Source organism: Talpa europaea (genome assembly GCF_964194135.1).
Source record: "Talpa europaea genome assembly, chromosome: 15".
In the NCBI taxonomy this organism is placed as follows: domain Eukaryota; kingdom Metazoa; phylum Chordata; class Mammalia; order Eulipotyphla; family Talpidae; genus Talpa; species Talpa europaea.
In genome coordinates, this window is record NC_140083.1 from 10,094,778 (window position 1) to 10,116,693 (window position 21,916).

General features: G+C 40.5%; 1 protein-coding gene across 1 annotated transcript in view; it reads right to left on the reverse strand.

Annotated features, from left to right (window-relative positions):
* POLR3B (RNA polymerase III subunit B) overlaps positions 1 to 21,916 on the reverse strand; it is a gene marked incomplete at both ends in the record, with an annotated part of 85,254 nt that overhangs the window by 38,551 nt on the left and 24,787 nt on the right. The window contains 8 exons of the mRNA XM_084254639.1: positions 997 to 1,124; positions 5,341 to 5,439; positions 6,004 to 6,078; positions 7,713 to 7,866; positions 9,041 to 9,203; positions 10,453 to 10,653; positions 14,531 to 14,692; positions 21,663 to 21,797. Coding sequence (XP_084110765.1) covers positions 997 to 1,124; positions 5,341 to 5,439; positions 6,004 to 6,078; positions 7,713 to 7,866; positions 9,041 to 9,203; positions 10,453 to 10,653; positions 14,531 to 14,692; positions 21,663 to 21,797 — 1,117 coding nt within the window. The remainder of the gene's footprint in view (positions 1 to 996; positions 1,125 to 5,340; positions 5,440 to 6,003; positions 6,079 to 7,712; positions 7,867 to 9,040; positions 9,204 to 10,452; positions 10,654 to 14,530; positions 14,693 to 21,662; positions 21,798 to 21,916) is intronic.

Sequence of the window (21,916 nt, forward strand, 5' to 3'; positions counted from 1 at the left end):
TCAAAAAAAAACTTTGAGATATTTGAAAAGCAACCTTTTTTTTTTTTTTTTTTTGGGCTTGGTATCCTATCACCTTCAAGATAAAAATCAAGCCCCTTATATGGCACCTCTCCTGCACACCTCCAGAATCCTAAGATACTAACCAGCAATCTGCCCATCCCCCAAAGTGCTGAGACTTTCCCATTCAAGGCTTGTTTATACTTCCACACCTCTGAAAAAGACCCACTATCTTTCAAGACTCAGTTCAGTTTTATTCTTTAGAAACAACCTACTCTCTAACCTACGTGACCTCCCGCCTGTGATTTCCTTAGATCCTGGCTATTAGTTTATTACAGCATGGAGCTCATGATATTGAATTATCATTTCGTTTGTTGATCTCTCTACCGGACTGTGAACTCCCTAAGAACAGGAAGGTGTCTCATCTCTGTATTTTCAGGTTCCAGCCCCACTACCTGATCTGTAGTTGATGCTCAAAAAGTATAATGGAAGGCGAGGCAGGCAAATTAATAGCTGCATGGAAAAAGGGAAAGAAAATAGAAAGGAGAGAGGAAAATGAATTCAGATATTGATGACACAACTGGGTGCTTCGGGAGCTACAGGAGTATCTATGGGGATGGAGCGGCGCAGGGACTGTGACCTGGACAAACACTATGTACATGCCACACACGCTGCGTGCCTGCATCTCTGTCTCTTCTGCTCTTTCCTCCATCGTTCCTGGTTAACGACTTACATTTTGTTGGGGGTTTCTCTTTATATTTACCCCATCATTACTCTCTGACATTTATTACAGGCCCCTTTGTTTGGTTTAGGGAGTACGTTCAGAGAGGTTTCCCCATTTTTGTTTGAGCGTAGACATGACAGAGGCTCTCTGAGCTTACAACTCTCAAATGTTAGTGATGCCTGATTTGGCCACACATGCAATACTAGTGAGATATGTATACAGAGACAAGCCAGCAAGCCCAGTATTTAGAACCAAATTCAAGAAGGAAATCTTACCCATGGCTTGTTTCCCCATGGCACACTGGTAAGTGTTTCTTGGCGACTGGTTATGATGCGGGTATGGGATCAGGCCAGCACAAACGCCAAGCAGAGTGAAGGGTTCAATCTCCAAGTGGGTGGTATCTCTATAAAGTTAATTAAGAATTAGACATCATAGAACCAAGTACCAAAATAAATATATCTTAATGGGTATAAAAATATTACTCTCTAGGCACCCAAGGGACCTAGATAAATGAGGTTTATATAAGCTTATATTAATATAAAATTTATATTTAAAATTTGATGGTAGCAAAACTGAAAAAATAAAAACATACTTAAATAAAGTATGATAAAGCATAAGAATTTATTTTTTTGAGCAACAGAAATTTTTATCATTTGTAGAAATACCAGAGAAGGGAGGCAGCAAGGAATGCCTCTAGAGAAAATAAAGTATTATTTCATAATAACAACAATAACTAACACCTATAAAGAAATTACTGTATATTGAGCATATACAAATACAGTATCAACAATATCCACATGGATAAGTTAAACTGTTATTCCTCATTTCCAACTGATAGTAATGAGAAAGTTCTATCACCATTTTAGAGAGAGGAATGAATTTTCCCTTAGGAATCGTTACTACAGCTCTGTGGGGGAGCAAAATATCATAACCACTGGTTAAATGTGGCTATAGAGCATCTGAAATGTGAGGACTAGTACCACTGAGGAACTGAATTTTTAATTTAATTTAAAGTATTATATTTTAAAACTTAAAATTTAAGTAACTCACTTGAGTTACTGTGAATCTACTTCTTCAGTAAACATTATGCCATCAGGTCAAGTAATTCTGATGAAAACCTGGCATCCAAACTGAGATGCACTATAAGCACAGAGCAGATTTCAAAGATTTGATAGGAAAAAATATATTTCTATATTAATGGCATATGGTCATAGTATTTTAGAAACATTGGATTAAATGGAGTTATTAAAATTCAGTTCATCTGTTTCATTTTACTTTTTTAGTGTGGCTACTAGAAAATTTAAAGTCATATAGATGGCTCGTGTTATATTTTTATTTTTTAAAAAGATTTATTTATTTATTTATTTATTTATTTATTTATTTATTTATTTATTTATACATACAAGCACTGGGTACAGTCAGAAGTGCGGGAGGGTGAGAGAATTTGCCAGAGCCAGAGCAGGGAACAGAACAGGCAGACTGATGAAGTACACTGCTGAGGGGAGCAGCGGGCTGCTGGCAGGAGAGGTCTGCGTTTGCCATGTGGGACCCTCGCCCTGTGGCCAGGGATAAAACCTGCGCTGCAGAGGCTATAGGCAGCTTCACAACCTAGAGCTCAACCGCTGCGCCACCAGGGGAGGCCCTCGTGTTATATTTTTATTGGGCCACTAGACTATATGTCGGACACAAAGTAACACTTCACCTAGTAGGTATTAGAATTTTGATGACTTTCACAAGCTATTTTTGTTAGACAACTCAGTTTTGGCTGAATGATAAAGGAACACAGACATTTCAATGGGGTGGAACAGCCAGATTACTTCTTAGGTCTTTGCTGAAAGTACAGATGCCACATCCAGGACTCTGGCCTCCACGTCTGCTAACCCTCTGTTCCTTTCTTAAGTGTTTCTGCAGCCTGACTTGAATAATTTCAATGGTTCACAATACATGTGAAGAGAACTGATTCCTAACTAACCCAACTCATCAGAAAAAATTAGTTGCAATGTACATGACAAAAATCTTCCACTTACCCATCTACTTTTTTTTTAATACACTTTTATTGAATTCTGTCCCTAATTTGGTTAAAAGGAATGCTCTCGCTTGGAGAATATAGTCCTGACCTAGCAGAATCCTCTGACACCTAGCAGGTCTTTGTCAGCAGAGAAAGGAAGAGGGCTCTGAATTTTGTTTTCTAATTTTTTTATTCAAGAGCAACAACTTATAGTGACTTTTCATAACATAGAATGAAAGAGTTGCTTTAAATGTATTACTTAGTTTAAATACTGGCTAACTTGACATTCCCCATGCAAATAAAAACTGGTTTTGCAAATGTAAAGATTAGGATAGTCTGAAAATTAATAAGATAAACATTTAAGTTTCTTCTTTCTTCATGACAACATCACCTGTAAGATCATTTATTATCTAGTAATACTTGAAAATCCAAACACTCTGGATTTTGATTTTACCAAAAAAAAAAAAAAAAGGAATATTATTATTCAAAATTACAACTACCAGTAAGTTTGTTCCTGAATAGGAATTAGGAGACTTCCTATACACTGTGCATAAGCATCTTAAATTTAGCTCCAACTAAGATCAAGCCACCTTTTACCTGGAAACTGTTTCCAAAATTGCAAAACACCCAACTACTAGGGACATGTAGATTGACAATCTAATAAAAGCAATTAAAATAGATGTTTTATAAATATACATAAATACACTATAATGGAAAAATGTCCAGAATAATGTTATTAAAAATGGCATAAATTTTAAAAATCAGGGCAATGAAATTATGCTGCCATTCTCACATTTTTGTGATACTATGTACATATGTTTGTATTCACTTATAGAAAAATCTAGAAGAGTACATATTAAACTATCAACACTGGCTACTTGTGGAGGGTGGAGTTGTGTGAGGAGGGAAGAAGAAAATTTATTCTTTTTATTTAATACATTTCCATATTTTAAAAAAGTCATGTCTGAATTAAGTAATACAAACTTCTATTTTTAAAATAAAATGAACTTGATGTGTGGGAGAGCTTGGTGAATGGATGATACTGGTTCTGACAGTTATATTCATTTACAGCCACAAAAAAAACTGCTGCCCTCAAGAATCTTCTAGCATAGGATGATGGACACTACTTCGGTAAATCAATAAAATATATATTTTACAATTTTACTGCAAGGTAATAAGCATCAGAGAAATAAATCAGTGAAGAGGGATAGAAAGAGGTAGGCTTCTACAATATTTTAAATGGTTGGTGAGGAAAAGTCAATGAGAAGGCCACAGCTAAGCAGGGACCCAGAGGAGATAAAGGAGCGAGCCAAGCAGGCATGTGAGAGAGGGTTCCAGGCAGAGGAAACAGCCCATGCAAAAGTGCTGAGGCAGAAGTATGAGTAAGGGGTTTTAAGAAGAGGCCACCGTGGTTGAAATGGAAAAGGGGAGGGGAGGTAGGAGATGCTGCAGGAATAAGGTAGGTGGGGCTGATGGTGCAGTGACCTGACAGTATCTGTAAGCAATTTGGAGAGAGATGGAAAGCCCCTGGGCAAGAAGGGAATTGAGAAAAGCAGTAACGAGACTACTCCCATCTTTTAGGCATAGAGTGTGTGGGGGCAAACAAGCAGTCAGAAGTCTTTGGCAAGAATCCAGGCAAGCATGGCAGAACCTGTACGAAGGCGGCAGGCGGAGGTGGTGAAGAGTTCAGCATTCCAGGTATATTTTGGACATCCCCATGAAAAGCTAATGATCAGATGTGGGTGTAGAGAAGGGGAGGAGTCAAGGTTGAAACTGAAGGCTTTGGCTTGAGTAATGAGAATAGATTTGCTATGTACAAGGGTCCTCTGTAACAGCCTCCCTTTATAGTCAATCTTGAGATAAGGGATATAAAAGCAGTACTTTGAGAGATTTATACTCTTAAGGAATAAAAATTGACTGAAAAGCATTATTAACTTATAGTAAGACAAAAATAAAGTGGTATATTTCATCCAGTAGCAGAAAAGTACTTCTTTTGATTGAAGACATCAATAGTTATCAAGTGGTGGTATCACAGTCCCTGACTAGCTTACAATATAACTGCAAAAATTCCAATTCCCGATAAGTGGTCCATCAGTCACATGCATTAGACAGCAAGTTACATAAATGTCCTCTAATATATTCCAAATGGAACACAGATGCTACTAAAAATATCAGTGCTCCAGAAGAAACATCATGAACATATTAACATTTCATGTTTATAATGCACATAAGTTTATAGATAACATTACAACATACTGCAGAGGGAATTCCTATATGGACAATAAGAATTCAGATGTCCATTGACAAATTTCCCTCTACAAGAGATAAATACATCTTTGCATAATCTTATTTGTTAGTTTAATTTTGGCAATAATCAATATTGAAATCAGAAAAAATGAATAGGAAGGAGTATTAATCTAAAGATGACTTATTAGCAGTTTTGTGATTTTTTTTACAAAGGTTATACTTCATTATAAAACAGCATATAGCATTTCCAACAGTTCTAAGTGAGAGTACACAACAGAAGAATTGAAGAAGAAATGAAAAGAGAAAAAGATCATTCCTATAATCAGAACAGGTTTTAATAATGGTTGTTATAGATCACACTTACTTATTAATTGTATGTTCATAGAGTGCGATGTTACAATCATTTTCTTCATTCACATCTAAGTATTCAACCAGACTTTCGTGTAAGAAATCTTCAAAATTCCTTAGGAAATATTGGTGAGATACATTTTTTAAAAATGCATTTTACTGCAGTGTTTTATAGGCAACAACAAAAGATCCTGGTTTTCATTTGGGCCCAAAGTACCTCTCCCTCCCAGAGCATATCAGTACATTCAGATATCTGAAATGATACTCTCGTATCACAGAATGATCACAAATCACTGACATAAAAACAGTAAAATGTCTGTGGTCACTGTCAATCTAGTCTCCACTTCAAAAATAGCTCCTATGGCTTCAGGAACTCCCCAGTATAAGAGGCCCACAGAGTCAACATCATCACAATGGAGGAAGTCCTCTCCTACTAGAAACACTTCATGGTATACTACTTAAACCCAGATTCTTTAATTCTCATGAACTAAAATGATAATTTACAATGTCTAAGTAAGTTTACACAGAAAAGCATAGGTGTTCAATAGGCTGATATATTTAATGGGAAAGAATTAAGAAAATGAAAATATACTTTTTAAAAAGTATAGATGTTCCTGCTGATTAAGTCATTAATTGTGGGTACTTAGGACACCGAGAGGTTCCTCCTTTGGCCATTTACCTGTATCCCTGAGCAAGCTCCTCCATATGTTTATTTGTGACTGTAGGCTTCTGTTTCTTAACAATTATGTAGGGTCTGGAGCAGAGATAAACAAAACATTCATAATAGAATTTAGAAAATGAAATCAGCAAGTGAGTTTGACTATAATAAAATGAGGGAAGTTGTAGGTATAACTACGCTTATATCTGGGTGCTCGAGCACACAAGATATTCTTTTTGTATGTGTGACTGTGCAGGGGGCTACCAACTCCCACCTCCTGCATCCCAGCTATGTGAATAGGTACAGATGAACATACATATGGCACTTTCTCCAGGTAGCTTAGAAAATCCTACTGTTGAGCATTTATTTGAATGAAAAGGCAACACAGAAATGATACTCAATAAAGTCCACTAAGAAAACAAAATCTTTGGTCATATTTTTAAAATCATGTAAATGCATCTTTTGATTCATACAGGGAACATGTGATCCACCATCCGTGGTGCCAGCAGGCAGAGAAGAACTGTCACCTGTCACTGAAGATAACAATGCATTTTGGAGAAAGGGTCTGGGGAACATCAGCTGTTTAGAGAAGTCTGATTCTCTAAAGTCTGATTCTCTAAGCAGCACTGGGGCCTCACCAGCAGGTTACCTACAGCTACATACAATCAAAAAGAGTGGCTATAAATTTGCAGAGAAATAAAGCATCTTCACTTGTGATTTTAGCGATGCAGTGGAGGCAAGTTAGAGAGAGCTTTTGGTCTACATGTTCTGGTAGATTAACCTGTAACTGTCAGTGGTGATTTGCTTCTGAGGGCATCGCCACCACGAGGAAACACTGACACAAAGGATGGTATGTGGCACCGAAACGTCAAGAGCTGTTGCTATTTGGATAAGCAGCTCTTACAGCGAGGAGCGAGTAACCACTAGACACTTGTGCACTCTACCCGAAAGTCCAAATAACTATTTGAGGACTAATGAGCACTTTTAAACAGTTAAGAAGAGGAGCTGCACAATTACAAAAGGGGAACACAAGTTGCTGAAAAATGAACTGGGTGAGATCAACATTACCTTGGAATCCTGGCTGCCTCTTGGAGGGAGCACGGGCAGGGCAGCTCGGCCCCACAGCTAGTGGTCACCGCTGAGTCCAGGTTAAGAGACTCAGAAGCAGAGTAAGAAGCAGCAGGAAGAGAAGGTGGACATCACTCCACGCCACCTCTGTTACCTCTGACTGTGCTCCACATATTCTAACTTTTCCTGCAAGATCTACGTTACGCCATTATAAAACTACTTTCAAAAAGCAGTCTGTCTCCTTTTTTAGACTGTATCTTATCATATTGGATGTCACCAGGCTACTACTATCTAGCTTTGCATAAGTTACCAAGTCTCGCTAATTCCTCATTTGTTAAGTGAAAATAATAATCTCACCTGATAGGGCTGAACGCAGTTAAAGCCTTATACACAGTACATCCATTAAAATCCTAACTAATGGCTAACATTTACTAAGGTTGTTACTAGTGATTATTTCTGCTTTTGCCAGTAGACTGAACTCTGAGAGCAGAAAGTAACTCCCATTCATCTTTGAATCCTCATGACCTAGTATGCATATTCATAAAATGTTTGCTGACTGCATTAAATTTATCTTAACAACGAAAGAGGTTAAAGCAACTTTAAAAAAGAAGTATTTCCTTCAAAAGTAAACAGTCTTACAAACTCCTTTCCGCAACATATACCTGCACAGCCTCCCTCCATCAGAGGAGATATAGACACATCGATCTGTAAGATTTGTTGAGATGGAAACAAATTCATTGACATAGCCCGCTCTTCTCATCAGTCGGAATGTGTTCACAAGTTTCTTATGGTCTCGAATGACACCCAAGATGTTACCTAAGCAAAAAGAGAGAGCAGTATTTAAGCCAGGAATAAAAGCTAAATCTACTTGGATTGAAAATATCCACCCAATGAGAATGAAAAGCAGCACTGCAGTCATTTTCATTATTATTATTGACAGCTAGAGCTGGTCCACAGGTGGCCGGGAAGCAATGCAGAGGCATGATGAAGGGCAGGCCGGGGTCCTGGGACCGAGAGCCAGTCCTACCACCTGCTGGCTGGCAGTGCTGGGTGAGCTGGTCTCACTGTCCTCACCTGTCAGAACTGTGCTGGGAAGACAAGCTTGCGGTCCAGTTCCCTGGGCTGGTCAATTCGAGGATTAAATGAGTTGGCCTCTGACAGCACCTACTCTTGAACTCTGCCTGGCACACAGCAACTGCTACTATAAACCTGCTTTTGTGATCATCCCCATCTATGAAACGAGGACACTGGACGTTGTGTCCTCGGGTTAACATGAGGACTCAGAGGTGCAGGGGGTAAAGAAGGGCTCACTCGATGTTAGCTGTGGGGAGACACCAAATGAGGCATTCAACAGCCCTGCCAAGCCCTAACCGCTTCCTTTTCAGCATGTAAAGGATTAATGCTATGAGGAGAAGCAGAAAGAAGCAGAGAAGAGCATGGGAACTAAGTGGCCAGGATCAGCACAGGGAGCCCACAGGTGAGAGAACAAGCACCCACACCACCAGAGGAAAAGGAGAAAGGACAAGGCAGACTTGCTGCTATGTCTCTGAGGACTCTGAAGGAGGCGGCAAGGGGTATGTGAAAGAAGCCACTAGAGCATTAGCTGAAGGAAAGAGATCCTCTTGCCACAGTCTGTTGACAATTAATTATCAAGTGACTGAACATAACTACCAGACTATTTCTGCAGAATGTCTCAGATATTGAACCTGAAGATTTCATGTTGAGTTTCACTCCACTGTGGCTTTGCTGGCAGCTGCAGGGGGTGGAAGGCAGCCAGTTTCTGCAACGTTGCTCTTTAGCTCTAACAGTGGAACCCCGCAGGCCCTGGCCCCAGCCCATGGAATATGGGTTCTGTACCATTTTTTTAATCTTTAAATTAATATCTACCTAGGTCCAGAATTACTGTGTGCTTTAAACACATGGATAAAAACATTCCTTCCCTCTCCCCAATGGATCATCTAGGGTACACCTATCTCCAAAACACACTCACCGTTGAGGAAGACGAGAAACACGTTTGGGTAAGAGAGCTCTTCCCCACACAACAAATTCACATCTTCTACTCCCAGGTTACTGGCTAATTTAACAATGGGTCCATCTTCCATGTCAGTTGTGATGTGTGTCATAAGGGCCAAGTTTTTAACCAAACCACATGCCTAAAATAAGAAGAGTCAATTCTAAGAATGAACATCAGGAGCACAACATGCAGCTTATATCTGAAAACAGCTCCCACTGTGCCAGGAGCAATGTGAAGTGCCCACCACCTTGGAGGGGACAGTGTGGCAATTCATACGAAAGCCTCAGAAATGCATATAGCCTTTAACCCAGAGGAATTCCCCCTTCAGTAACAAGCAAGAAAACGAACATAGGTGTAGCCGCAGAAATGCTCAGCAGGGTAATATTTGTAATAGCAGATGATGATGGCGTTGTAAATGAGACATGACAACTGAAGTCATGTGCAATCCTGGATCGGAAAAAAGACTCTGGAGGGACAAGTGGCAAAACTGGAATAAGGTCCAAGGATCGATGTTAAATTCACGAGGCTGCTGACCGTGCCATGGTGATGTCTGAAGTTCACATCTGGCAATCTAGCTAAGGGATCATGGAAATTTTTTATAGTATCTTTGCAGCTTTTTTGTCTGTCCAAAAATTATTGCAAAATGAAAAAAATGTTTAAATTCTTAAACTTCTATACAACCACAAAAATCTATACCAGAAATAAAAATAAGGCTACAATGAAGCAAACAGAAAAAACACTTGAGACGTATACGACATGTAAAGAGTCTACCTTCAATTCTTAAAAACCATCTGCTGTAATGATGCACAAAACATGCCCTTCATTGCGATCTGGGAAATACAGTACTCCAAAGCTCAAGATGTAGAAATTATGCAAACTTGGCAAGCTGCGTAATTTTACTGTGAATTCCATATGGTTTAAGATAAATTAGGAGAACGGTAATTCCTAAAAATCATGACTCTGCAAGGACTTGTATTTTTCAACTCTTTCAAGTCATAACAAATTCTAACACTTGGAACTTACACCTCTTACATGTCTGCAATCAACTTATTTATTGAGTCAGCATATATTTATGGGGCTTGTACACTGAATGTGGGTCTGTACTCGGAAGTTGGGATACAAGGTTCGTTTCTTCGAAGGTTTAAAATTAAAAAGAGTAAAATGAACTGAAACCAACAACAGTTACATGAAGAAAGGGTCATGACACAGGAAGGGGTGGGTGAGGACAGGAGCAGACCTATAAACAATGTGGGACTCCATATTAACTGCCTCTGTTTCCTATATGAGTTGGAATCCACTTCAGGCTGTGCACCATGTGCTCCTAGTTGTATAAAAAACTGGGGGGGTTTTACCTCTGACATAGCACAGAGATGCCTCGGATATCTTACCTCTCCTTCAGGAGTGTCCGAAGGACAGAGCATCCCCCACTGCGATGGCTGGAGGGACCGAGGACCACTCACTTTTCTTGTTTTCTCAAACTGGGAGGAGATTCTTGTCATCATGCCCAGTGCAGATATATATGACAAGCGAGACAACACCTGAGTCACACCCTGGCGGTCCATTTTAAATCTTTTTAGAGACCAGTTTCCCTGTAGAGAGATAAAGGACATGATACTACTGATCCGCTCTAATGCTGCCTGATACTCTTCTGGGAAGCCCATCACAGGAGCTGCTTGTTTATTAAGTTAGAGTCATAATGTTTATCTTCAGAAATCAAAATGTCTCAATTAAAACTTAGCTGGCTCACTCAGGGGGGTTTTCTAGGAATTTAAAAAAATATTACCTATGTCCAGCAACCATCTAAGGATGTCTCGCTATATCAACCTTATATCAGAGCAGTTATTTTCTGAAGAACTAACTCTATCTTGGATAAGCCCATGCAACCAGGGATTTCCACTGGAAGCAGTAAGCTAACAAAACATTAGCAATTTCTGCACACATTTAAAGTAAAACTGGCTTGAAGCTCAAAGAGATAATTTTATGTTGGAATGTGCCATCATTTGGATGTCTTCCAAAATTGGAGGAAAATATAGCAACGGCAAATGACTCTAAGAGCAGTTATTAGGGACAATGAATTAACTGTAGGCTTCTTAATTAATGTTTATATAAATAAAAAATTGCGTATATAAACATACATATACATATTTAGAAATATTCTATGTCCTCTGTGGCTATCAGGTCAATCTTAAAATAGATTCCTATGAAATAAATCTTAAACATTAAGTTTGCTTTGTCTCCTATACACTAAATATATTTTCTTGTACAATGGTTTCATCAATTGCACACATTAAATACTTGCAAGGATATTTAAAGATTAAGGTTCGGAATTGTTAAATTTTCAACTCATGCTATCATGAATTAATAGTTGAAAATAGTATGCATAGAAAAGCAAGGTAGGAAATAAAATGTCAAAAAATTAATTCAATTATCTTTCTGATTCAAAAAAGAAAGAAACGTCTGAACAGTGTTCTTAGCTTTTTTCTTTTAAGAATCTGATGAAAGCTATAATGTTCTTTTTAAAAGATAAAAACACCTCTGAACCATGGACTCAAAATTTTACATTCGGTTTTAGGAGCAGAACCATAGATCCAGGTTAAAAAAAAAATCATTGTAGGGGCCTCCCCGGTGGCGCAGCGGTTGAGCGCTGGGTTGCAAAGCTGCCCCAGCCTCTGCGGCGCGGTTTCGATCCCCGGCTGCTCCCTGGCCACCAGAAGAGGGTCCCACATGGCGGGCAGACAGACCTCTCCTGCCGCCCGCTGCTCCCCTCAGCAGTGTACTTTGGTCCTTCTGCCTGCTCTGCTCCCCGCTCTGGCTCTGGTGAATTCTCTCACCCTCAGGCACTTCTGACTGTACCCAGTGCATGTATAAACAAACAAACAAACAAACAAATAAATAAATAAAAAAAAAATGCCTCTATAAAAAAAAAAAATTAAAAAAAAAATCTTTGTAGTAAAGAAGTTGCTAGGGTTCTAGAAGCATATCAGGTGGGCTGTAATTTTTTTTTTAAGGTGACCTGTGATTTTGTGGCAATTTCCTCATAAATTAAAGTTTAATGATTATTACAGTAAAGATCGGTTCAGAAACTTGGTTCCTGATGGTGTGGAAAAGAGCTAGGAAGAAAATCTATCCATCACAAAGCAAAGAAATAGAGCAAACACATTGATTCCATTAATTAACAATTTCTTATACTATTTATTCAGTTAACTTATGCTTAGAATAAGAAATGAACCTAGTAAACTGACTTGGGCCCAGAGAATAAGAGGAAAAGTAAGTTTAAGAAATATTCACCAGGGAGCTAAATGAAGGCAGCAGCTGCTGGCAAACAGGAAGAAGATGGAGAGGGAAGCCAAGATGTCTAGCAGGAGGATTTGTTCTCATATTCTGCACAGGGAGGTATTTCTTGTATTTCTCACTACAGGGAGAGAAAAAAGAGGAGGGGTCTAAAACCTCTCCTCTCAGCAAATGCATGTGTTGGAAATTTCTCCGAATGGCCACACTCACAGAGGATGAGAAGTTTATCTTTTCTGTTGCCTACAGACTGGGCTACACCAGCAACAAGGTCTACTGCTGATACTTCTAGAAAGCAGTCTTCTCTGGGAGAGAAAGTGGGAGTCAGTCACGGGTGAAAAAACTACTCAGAAGACCTATTATGAACTGAAAATCATGGATCAGAAAGCAAAGAAAAGCAAGTTTAACAAGTGTGTTTAAATACTCTTTGGAAGCATCTTTTCAAACAGCCAGGGATCTGTTTTCAGACAAGTCTGGCCCACGAGAGTCCACCGGGCCCAGACAGGCACAGGGCTGGTGTGCCTCCAGCGCAGGTGTAGGTGCCACTGCAAGGGATGCTTGCGCTGACCACCCCTAGTACTGCAGTGTCTGCCTCCCCTTCTTTCATTGTTAAGGGGATCCATGTGTTACACTCTACTATTCTTTTGTTGGGGCAAAATCCCATCCATAAAACTAATTTTATGTCTGGCAAACAAAATGCGAACCAGACTTCATCAGATAGACCTACAGTTGTTATGTTTTAAGAAAGGGAGAAAAAAAACCTATCTGATAACCCTTTGTGAACAGCCAGAGGGCCTGAATACACAGCAGCTGCTGAGGCCTGAATATATCACTCACATGAGGAACAGCTGATAGCCCTTTGAGGCCTATAAACCTACAATGAAATATTTTGTATTGTTTTTGACAAAAATTGTCAATTAATAAACCTGCCTGCAATGTGTCGTTTATCACAGGAAAAAAATGGAGGGAAGTCGCCGTGAAAAGAATGGCTACTAACGGTTACATTGAATTGTTTTTCCTCTGCGTGTCTGCGTGAAAGCATCTATGTTGCGTCATATAACTGCATTTTGGCAATTAAGTCAGAGAGATGTAACCGGTGGCTAAAGCCAAAGACTGTTATAGGTGGCACCCCCTGGAGGGGGTGCTGATGAGGATGGATAGCCCCAGGTGGGAATGGAGACTATGGTAAGAAATATAAGGGACAGCAGAAGGAGCCTCCAGCATTTAGTGTTCGGGATTTCAGCATTTTCAGATCTTCACCAATTCCAGGGTCAGTGATTTCTGCCCCTACCGCACTGATCTTCCAGAAGGCTGTTGTGGGCCTCTGAAGGATGTGGAGAGGCTTTCAGCAGCCAACCTCAGAAAAGTTTGGAGGCTTTGCAAGTAGCCAAGCAACCGAAACTGTTCCCAGTTTTGCTGCTATTACAGCCGGACAGGGAAGGCAAAGACCCAGACCTGGGCGCCTCGCTGAGCTGTGTGAGTGGGGCCGTTTGTCGGGTCATTGGGCTGCTGCAGCTGCTGTCTTGAGTGTCACTTGTCTGGTGCTGCACTGGGGCATCTCAACAGCTCCAGGAGCATCTCCTGTTGTGTCTTCTCCTGTCTTCATGAGTTGGATCCTGGCGTATAGTCAGGCTGCCACATGCTCTAGGCCCTCACTGGTGGGAAGATGCCATCTTGGGAGCATGGCCTTTGTTCAGGATGGAGTTCCATTGTCCTCAGTGGCAGGAAGACACCATCTTGGGAACATTTGTGTTTAGGACTTTAAAACACTGGACACTGCTTCGGGTGCGGTAAATGGTCATTTTGGCCTCAGTAACTCTTTGTTTTTCCCTGGTTTGTTAAGTCAATCCTATTGTTGTTGTTCTCTGAACCTGAGTAGCCTTGCAATTAATTGCACGTGCGGGTGAAGAACTCAGACAGTGACTGGTAAACTGTCTGGGCACTGTCCTTGGCCAGTTTTATTGCCCCTTGCCACCCTGTATCAGAGTGACAAAATTGCCCTGATAACATTTCAACTGTAGACTCTCTTTTTCAAAACAGAAAATCTGTCATTTGTAAGCATTCTCTAAATACGTGCATACATACATGAATATTTCACCTAGATTCTCAAAGTGCTCTAAGTTTCCATCCCATTGGTTTACACTTAATCAGGAGAGCTCAGGGAGAGCAGGGACTCACAGTAGAAATGGCGTTCACCATGCCATTGGTGATCTGGTCCTGACGCATGTGCTTCACGACATCAAACTGGGCGGCTCTTTGCTTAGGAATCACCTGATCTGCAATCTTTTTCATTTCGGAATTAAATTTTTTGAACAAATCTTCAAAAAGAAGAGATAAAAGCTAAAAATAAAAAAGCATATGGTGAACTTTTAAAATATAGTATTAGCTTATCTAATAAACTTTACATCTTTTATTAAACTGTTAAAAAAAAGATGGAAAAACTGCCTAAAATATTTTATGAGATTCAGTGTGATATGTCCACAATTTCTATGTGCTCACCACTATGCTAGGTGTTGGGAATAAGAACAAAGATGTTAACATAGTCCCTGCATTCAAAGACATTTAATTTAGACCAGCCACTCCTAGACTCTCAGACTTCACTGACCAGTGACTAACCTTTAACTTTACAGATAGAGACATTAAAACCAAAACAATGTATGTGTGGGTGGGGGAGAATTACCATTATAGCCTGACAACACCAAATGTGTGGTGCCATTTGGACTTTCCTACATGATTGGTAAACATGTAAGTTGGTAGAAACACTTACTGATATTGCCTCATTTTTTAAAGTATGTAACTTTTTAATATTAAAACTTAAACAATAAAGCTTAAATAATAATAAATCATGGTGACATATCTAGAATAGCGCAACCAAGTTAGCCCAACCAATGGCACAGAATAGCAAGTCACAGAAACAGACAGGAGGGTTTGTTTCCAGAACTGGTGAAGTAGCTCCTATCAGATGAACTTGCCTGTCAATAGTAATTGCAAACCCTAGACAAAACATTAAAACTATTTAAAGCACTGGAGAGTGTCCAACAGCAGGCAGAAAATGGAGGAAAGCCAAAAAATCGTAATCAACAGCATTGGGTGCATCTCCTGTTCTTACGGCTTTTCAACTAACGGTAGGACATACTGGTAACTGAGTCCAAGATAACTGGGGAGCTAAAACTTGGAGAGAGAGCTACAGTTTAGTGGATTAAAGAGTCAGAAGAAAAGGACATGTCCTACCACAGTAGCTAGAGAGTGAGGGGAAATTCTCCAGAAGGAACGAAGCAGGAGAAAATGCCCAAATTAGGTATATAAATCTCTGCTGACCCGAATGACACACTGAATGCTGTGACCCACATTTCCAGATGCCCCAAATCAAATCTGGGAGAGGCTATGATGTTTTGTTCACAAAGTAAAAGTAAGTGAAGCTGTGACTTTCAAGCCTAGGACATTAAGGCCACACAGCTTCTGTCTTGTTCATGGGAAATACTCAAGTCCTGGCCCACTCTGACACCACAGCACTGGGGAGGTCAAGGCCCAACTGAGCCCAGCCTTCCACCCTCCCACCAACCTCCAGCAGAATGCCACCATCTAACCTCGATCAACACCATGTGTAACAAAAGAATCAAGCGGTCAAGTCCTTCCTGAATTTCTGACCCACAAAATTGTGAGTGATAATGAAATGGTTATTGCTTGAGCTACTGTTTTTGGACAACATGCAATACAACATCAGAAAACCACAACACTGGGCCTCCCCTGGTGGCGTAGGCGGTTGAGCGCAGCACTGTGAAGCTGTCCGCAGCCTCTGGAGTGCTGGTTTGATCCCGGCCGGCAGACGAGGGTCCCACATAGCACAGCAGACCTCTCCTGTCTCGCCCGCTGCTCCCCTCAGCAGTGTGTTTCGTCAGTCTGCCTGTTCTGTTCCCCCCTCTGTCTCTGGTGAATCCTCTCACCCTCCCGCGTGTCTGGCCTGTGCCCCGGTTCTTGTATAAATAAAAATAAATAAATCTTTAAAAAAAAAAAAAACAACACAACACTATATAAAGTTTGCAAATCTGAGTAGGTGATTTACTACAAAGTAAATAACTAGCATACTTCTTCAGTAACTAAATACAACAGATGTTTCAATACTTAAATCCCCTTGCAAAATTAATCATATTAGTTTTTTCACTTATAGCATTCTGTTTTCCTTTACAGAGGGGGGAAAACCCCCAGATGCCTTTGTACTCTACGTAACATACTATTGAAGCAGTATTGGAGGGGTACGGGCATTATATATACTCCAATTATTTACTTAAAGAGGAATTCTGAGATTCAGTGAAATCTTCTATGTTAAAGATTTTCTGAGTGCCATCTTGACTATATTTTTTGAATGTTTCCAAACCACAGGTCATTTTTTGACTCATAATGAAAAAAGATATTTAAAGCAAACAAGTCTTCTCCTCTAGTGACGATTGATGAAAGAATGTCCTAAGTATAATTAGACTGTATGCTCCTCCCTCTATGGTAGACACATCCTTCCACTTTTCTGCTCACATCAATGCTGCAGAGAGCAAAGTCAGGATCTTGGCCTTGAATCTACCATGTCAGAAGTGTTTTATAAAGAAAACTTCCTCCTCTGAGAGCTTAATCCTTTCTTCCACTCAGACTCAGCAGTTTCACTCGCGGAAAGAAAGAACATGGGAATGGAAGCAGGTGCAGAGGGGAGGGAGGGATGAAGCAGCCCATTTCAGCAACTTCCTGTGGAAACTGGCAAAAGGAACTTGAATAAGCATCCTGAACAGAAGCGAAGGCCCTTAACCTACACCACAAAAGCTCTGCCCTATTTTAATTAGTCTCTTACACTTAGACTTTTGTGTCTCAAATTATGACAAAGTTTTTTTGGCTCCCAGCTGAATTTGGTGTCAGCTCCCGGACACAAACACAAGAAAGCGCTGGGCCACAACGCACACACTGGGCGGGAGCGCACTGGGCGGAAACACTGCCTCCTCAGTAAATTTCTCCGCCCCTAAATTTTCAATTTAAGAGAAATAATGTTCTCCAGTTCACAGAGCAGTGAGAAACTACAAGGCAAAGTCACACAATAAACCACATTATTTAGGTCAAGAGTGAAATGATGAAAAGGGATGGCGTGCTGACGATAATGCTCACGACCGTTCACTGCTGGTACGAGGAGGCCTCACGGCCCCGCCAGGCAGGAGCACCGAAGAGCAAGTTATGTTTAAGGGAAAAATGCTGACAGCTCATCAATTGATTTTCAATGAAAATGCTAAAAAAAATTAATAAAGAAGTTAAGCTGCTGAAATACAGTTTCACCAATTAGCTTAATGTCAGAGAATTCTAATTAGGTGCCTTGAGATTGCTATTTAGTGTTTAAGCCTTCAGAGTGCCAAACTCTCCTTTTCACACAAACTGGTTGCAAAATTAAAGACATTAGGCAGCCTTAATTACATTATCAGAACAGCTGGGATTAGGCAATCTCTGAAGTCAAGACGGCATTCTTTTGTCACAGGGTGGAAATCCCTGGCTTTCCAGGGTGCCGGATTTTGGTGCCGTTCCCTATCTCCCCCACACAAAGCAAGCTGCATTAGAAACAAAAAAATTGCAGACAAAGAATAGAGTAATGCTCAGCAAATAATGAACACATTACAGAAAAAGAAAAGGTAGGTGAAAAGATTAAGCCTGAAATCAGTGGGTTTTGCTAACACCTCTGCTGGCGGCTGGCCTGCCAGCCCCCTGGTGGCAGCAAGACGAGGGAAAGAGCCACGAACCCGCCTGGCTGTGGCTACAGCTGTTATCTAGAGCTGAAGCCGTTTATGCGCCCGCATCCCAGGGGATGTGAAATTAGCAGCTATTGTTTATACACATTTTCGCCAACACAATACCTTTTATGTCTTTACATTGTTTATAAAGCGATGTTTTCATACACATGGGAACCCTCTTTTTAATTCTAATTTTTTAAGCAACAGGATAGTCTCTCCATTCCTTATTCCTCTGAACAACCAACAATTTTTAATGGAGTCATTTAACAGCACGATTTTTTCCAAGTGGAAAGTAATAAAAATTTGGGTTAATGGAGACGGGGGCATCCCCCAACCCCCTTCACAGTGGCCAATCTGAGGATGGCCAAAGACCCACCTGCTGCAACATCGGCCATTAACCAGACAGTGGCGTCCTCATAGTCCAGACAATATCTTTTTCCTAATTGCTGTCACTTTTTAATTCTAGTTTTAAATTTCAGTGGTGGTAATATCTGCTGCTATCACCTGGAAGACTGGCCGAGGCTCCTACCCCATTCATTCCTGGACAGCTCGTCTCCAAAGCAGATCTGTCTAAAGTGGTAATGAGATGGTTGTCCCCCAGACTGAAGCTCCCTAGTGACTTTCCACTATGTGTGAAATCAAATCCAAACCCCTTCTATGTCAGTTGTCCCGCATCACCTCTCACTGACCCCATGCCTTACCCACTACAGTCACAGAGACCCTTCTGCCGGAACTGCCTGGGAAGGTCTGACCCTGCCCGGATTTCCTGCTAGACAGCAATTCCCATGGTTGGGTGAGACTGGCGTCTCCTCATCCAATCTTAGCTGGAAAGTCTGAAGATTCAGTTTAAAATGATTACCTGTTCAAAGTGCTCTTTCCTGAATGTCCTGACACACTCGTTTCCCCCATCAACACCCCAACTCTATCTTGAACATCAGCCTGTTTTGGGTTTTCTTTACACACTTACTGACCACCTAATAGCATCACATTATTTACTGTCTACTTGCTCATGTGTTCCCTCCCTAAGTACACACTCCTGAGAGGAGATGCCTCATCGAGTCTCCTTTACCTCTGTAGTTCTGGTGCCTAAAACTTTATCAGGGACAGAGAGATGAATATAAATAGCCCCTAGCCTCAATGAGCTTAACGTCCAAGGGGAAAGAAACCTAGAGGTAAAGAACTCTGTAACAGAACTCTATACTAATTCAGAATGCAAAAAAGATGTGGACAAAGTACTACTGGAACTTGGAAGACCAAGCCACTAAATACTCCTGGGGTTCACATATGGTGTCAGAGAGTGACTTAAAGAATGAATAATGGGGAGGAACTCCTGATTAGGTGGAGAGTGGAAGGAAGATGAGGGAGGAGCCATTCAGGTAGAAGGCACAATCTGAAGACATGGCAGGATGAAAAAGCACCCCATTGTGTTTGGAAAGATGTTAAGTGGCTCGCCTTGGCCCGAGATGAAGCCGGAAAGCAGTACAGAGGCAAGATCATCAAGAATCCTGCAAGTCCTGCTAAAGAGCCACAAATTCTTTCTGCAGAGCATGCTGCAGTTATGGACTCCACAGGGAGTTTTGAGAGAAGGGCAAGCAGCCAGAGAAACAAGCCCTTACACCCCATCTCGGCCCAGAGAAGCTCCACTTCTGTCTAACATTAGGATTCCAAGTAAAAATCAACGCTTTAAAAACCTTAAAACCCTTGTCTGAAGCTCATGTCTGCTGGGGAAGCTTCTGAGAAATAAATCTGGGCTTCCCCCAACCTCACAGTAAATGCTCAGGTGCGTGTAGGTATGACTCTCCAGCAGGTGAGAAGGCAGACACCTGGCCAGAGCTTCCAGAACAGTCAGATGAGCAGGGCATCAGATATGGTGTATGGGGGGTGGGGAGTTAAACACAATACTGCCGTGTTCACACCTGAGTTGTGACATGTGAGTGTGAGTGTTAATACACAAACACACATAGTTTTGCATGTATGAAATTTTTCATAACTTAAAAGCACATACATAAAAGCATGTGTATGTCCATCTTTGCAGCAACGCACACATTTAACTGATTAAATCCTCTCTTCAGTAAGAGGGCTTTCTTCATCAATGGGCAAGCAGCAGACACAAACAGATGTTTGTTTTAAATCGCTATTAATGCTGGCAAATTGTTCCTTTACATGATTTCTTCTAAAATTGAAAAATCTAACTCCAAACGTGTCCCTGACAAAAAACCCAAAGAAGACCCATAAAACTTAGCATAAATTCACACATGGGCCTAGGATATCTGCAAACCACTAGTTTCCAACAATAAAACTTTAAAATGCCAGTTAATAAAGATGTTTGTATATGCATGGCAAGATTCTAGATGGAAGGAAGATAGAAAGTAGGGAACTGGGTAATAGGGAAGGGAGGTCGGGTAGGAGAAAGACTCATTTTCACTGTACACTTTCTTGTAATGATTTAAATTCTTTTTATTATACTATTATGCTATTCTATAATGTGTATTACTCTTTTTATTTAAATGCACCTGCTATTTTATGTTTAATTCACTGCTATATTATTTTGAAAAATTCATAACATTTTAAAAAAACTGAAGATACTTAATCTAGTAAGACAAATAGCCAGGAGAATGGCTGCAGGTGGACGCGGCACCTGGCACAGTCTCATTCTAGGCTGAAAGACAAGGAATCACAGCCCTGTGTCTTCCAAGGAGCAAGCGCAGGAGCGAGATTGTATCTGTGCCTGAAACTAACTTCAGTAGCACTGTGGTAGGAAATGAATAGGGCTGAGGTGAAGCTAAGAACAGGGAGATTCCTTAATAAGGGATATTGATGTTGAAGCAATTACACTGGGGCTAAGTCAGAGGCAGAGCAAGTGGAATAAGCAGGACTTGGTGACTAATCTGATGTGGAGAGTAAAGGAACAGCAGGAATCTGGGCTGATGCCGAAGTCTGCAGTTTGGAGAAGTGGGTAGACGGCGCCGCTACGGACTAAGACAGCAAATGAAGAAAGAGTATCGGTATTCAAAGGGGTTTTATGGTAAAATATTTTAGAATTTGTAATTAACTGATTCAATACTTCAACAAATATGTGATGAGGGTCTACTACATAGGGCACATCGTTATTAAAAGCTCAGTTTACAAAGATGAACAAGAGACAGTTTCAAATCCACTGCAACAATGAAGGGGCCTCTGCTTGCTGCAGCAGACTGAGCCAGATTCTCTGTGGTTGCCATAAAAGACTAGATCCTGGATAAAATAAGCCTCTAGTTTATTGCTGTGCTTGCAGGAATAACAGGCCCTCCCCACAATGACCTCCACACTACAACAGCTACAAGATTAAAATAGGAGCTGAAATTAGAGCTTATATTAACATATTTAAAGAACTAAGATAGTTTTCATAGTTAATGATATTCTTAGGTCAAACAGAATAGTAAATCATGTGTTAAAGGTCTATACTTCAAATATATGCAACTAACAGTCCATTTGTCTCTTCCGCCTATCTAAAATGAATACCAAATTAATTTTTATTAAAGAATATAAAAACCTGTGACATGAAATAATGCAATCACCTGTCCTGCCAGCTCCAGCCGCTTGTTTCCATAATAGTCTCTGTCGTCAACTTTATTATCTCCTTGGGCCAGAATTACTCTTCGCACCATCACTGCAGTATAGATACATTTGGCTCGGAAATTAAATTCTTTAACCTATAATTCAGATATCAGAGGATATTTCTGAGACAATGAACAAAATTTATGGTGCCATGAATAAAAACCAATGTTACAGTATTTAAATAAAACAATGGATTGTTATGACTGTTGCGAGT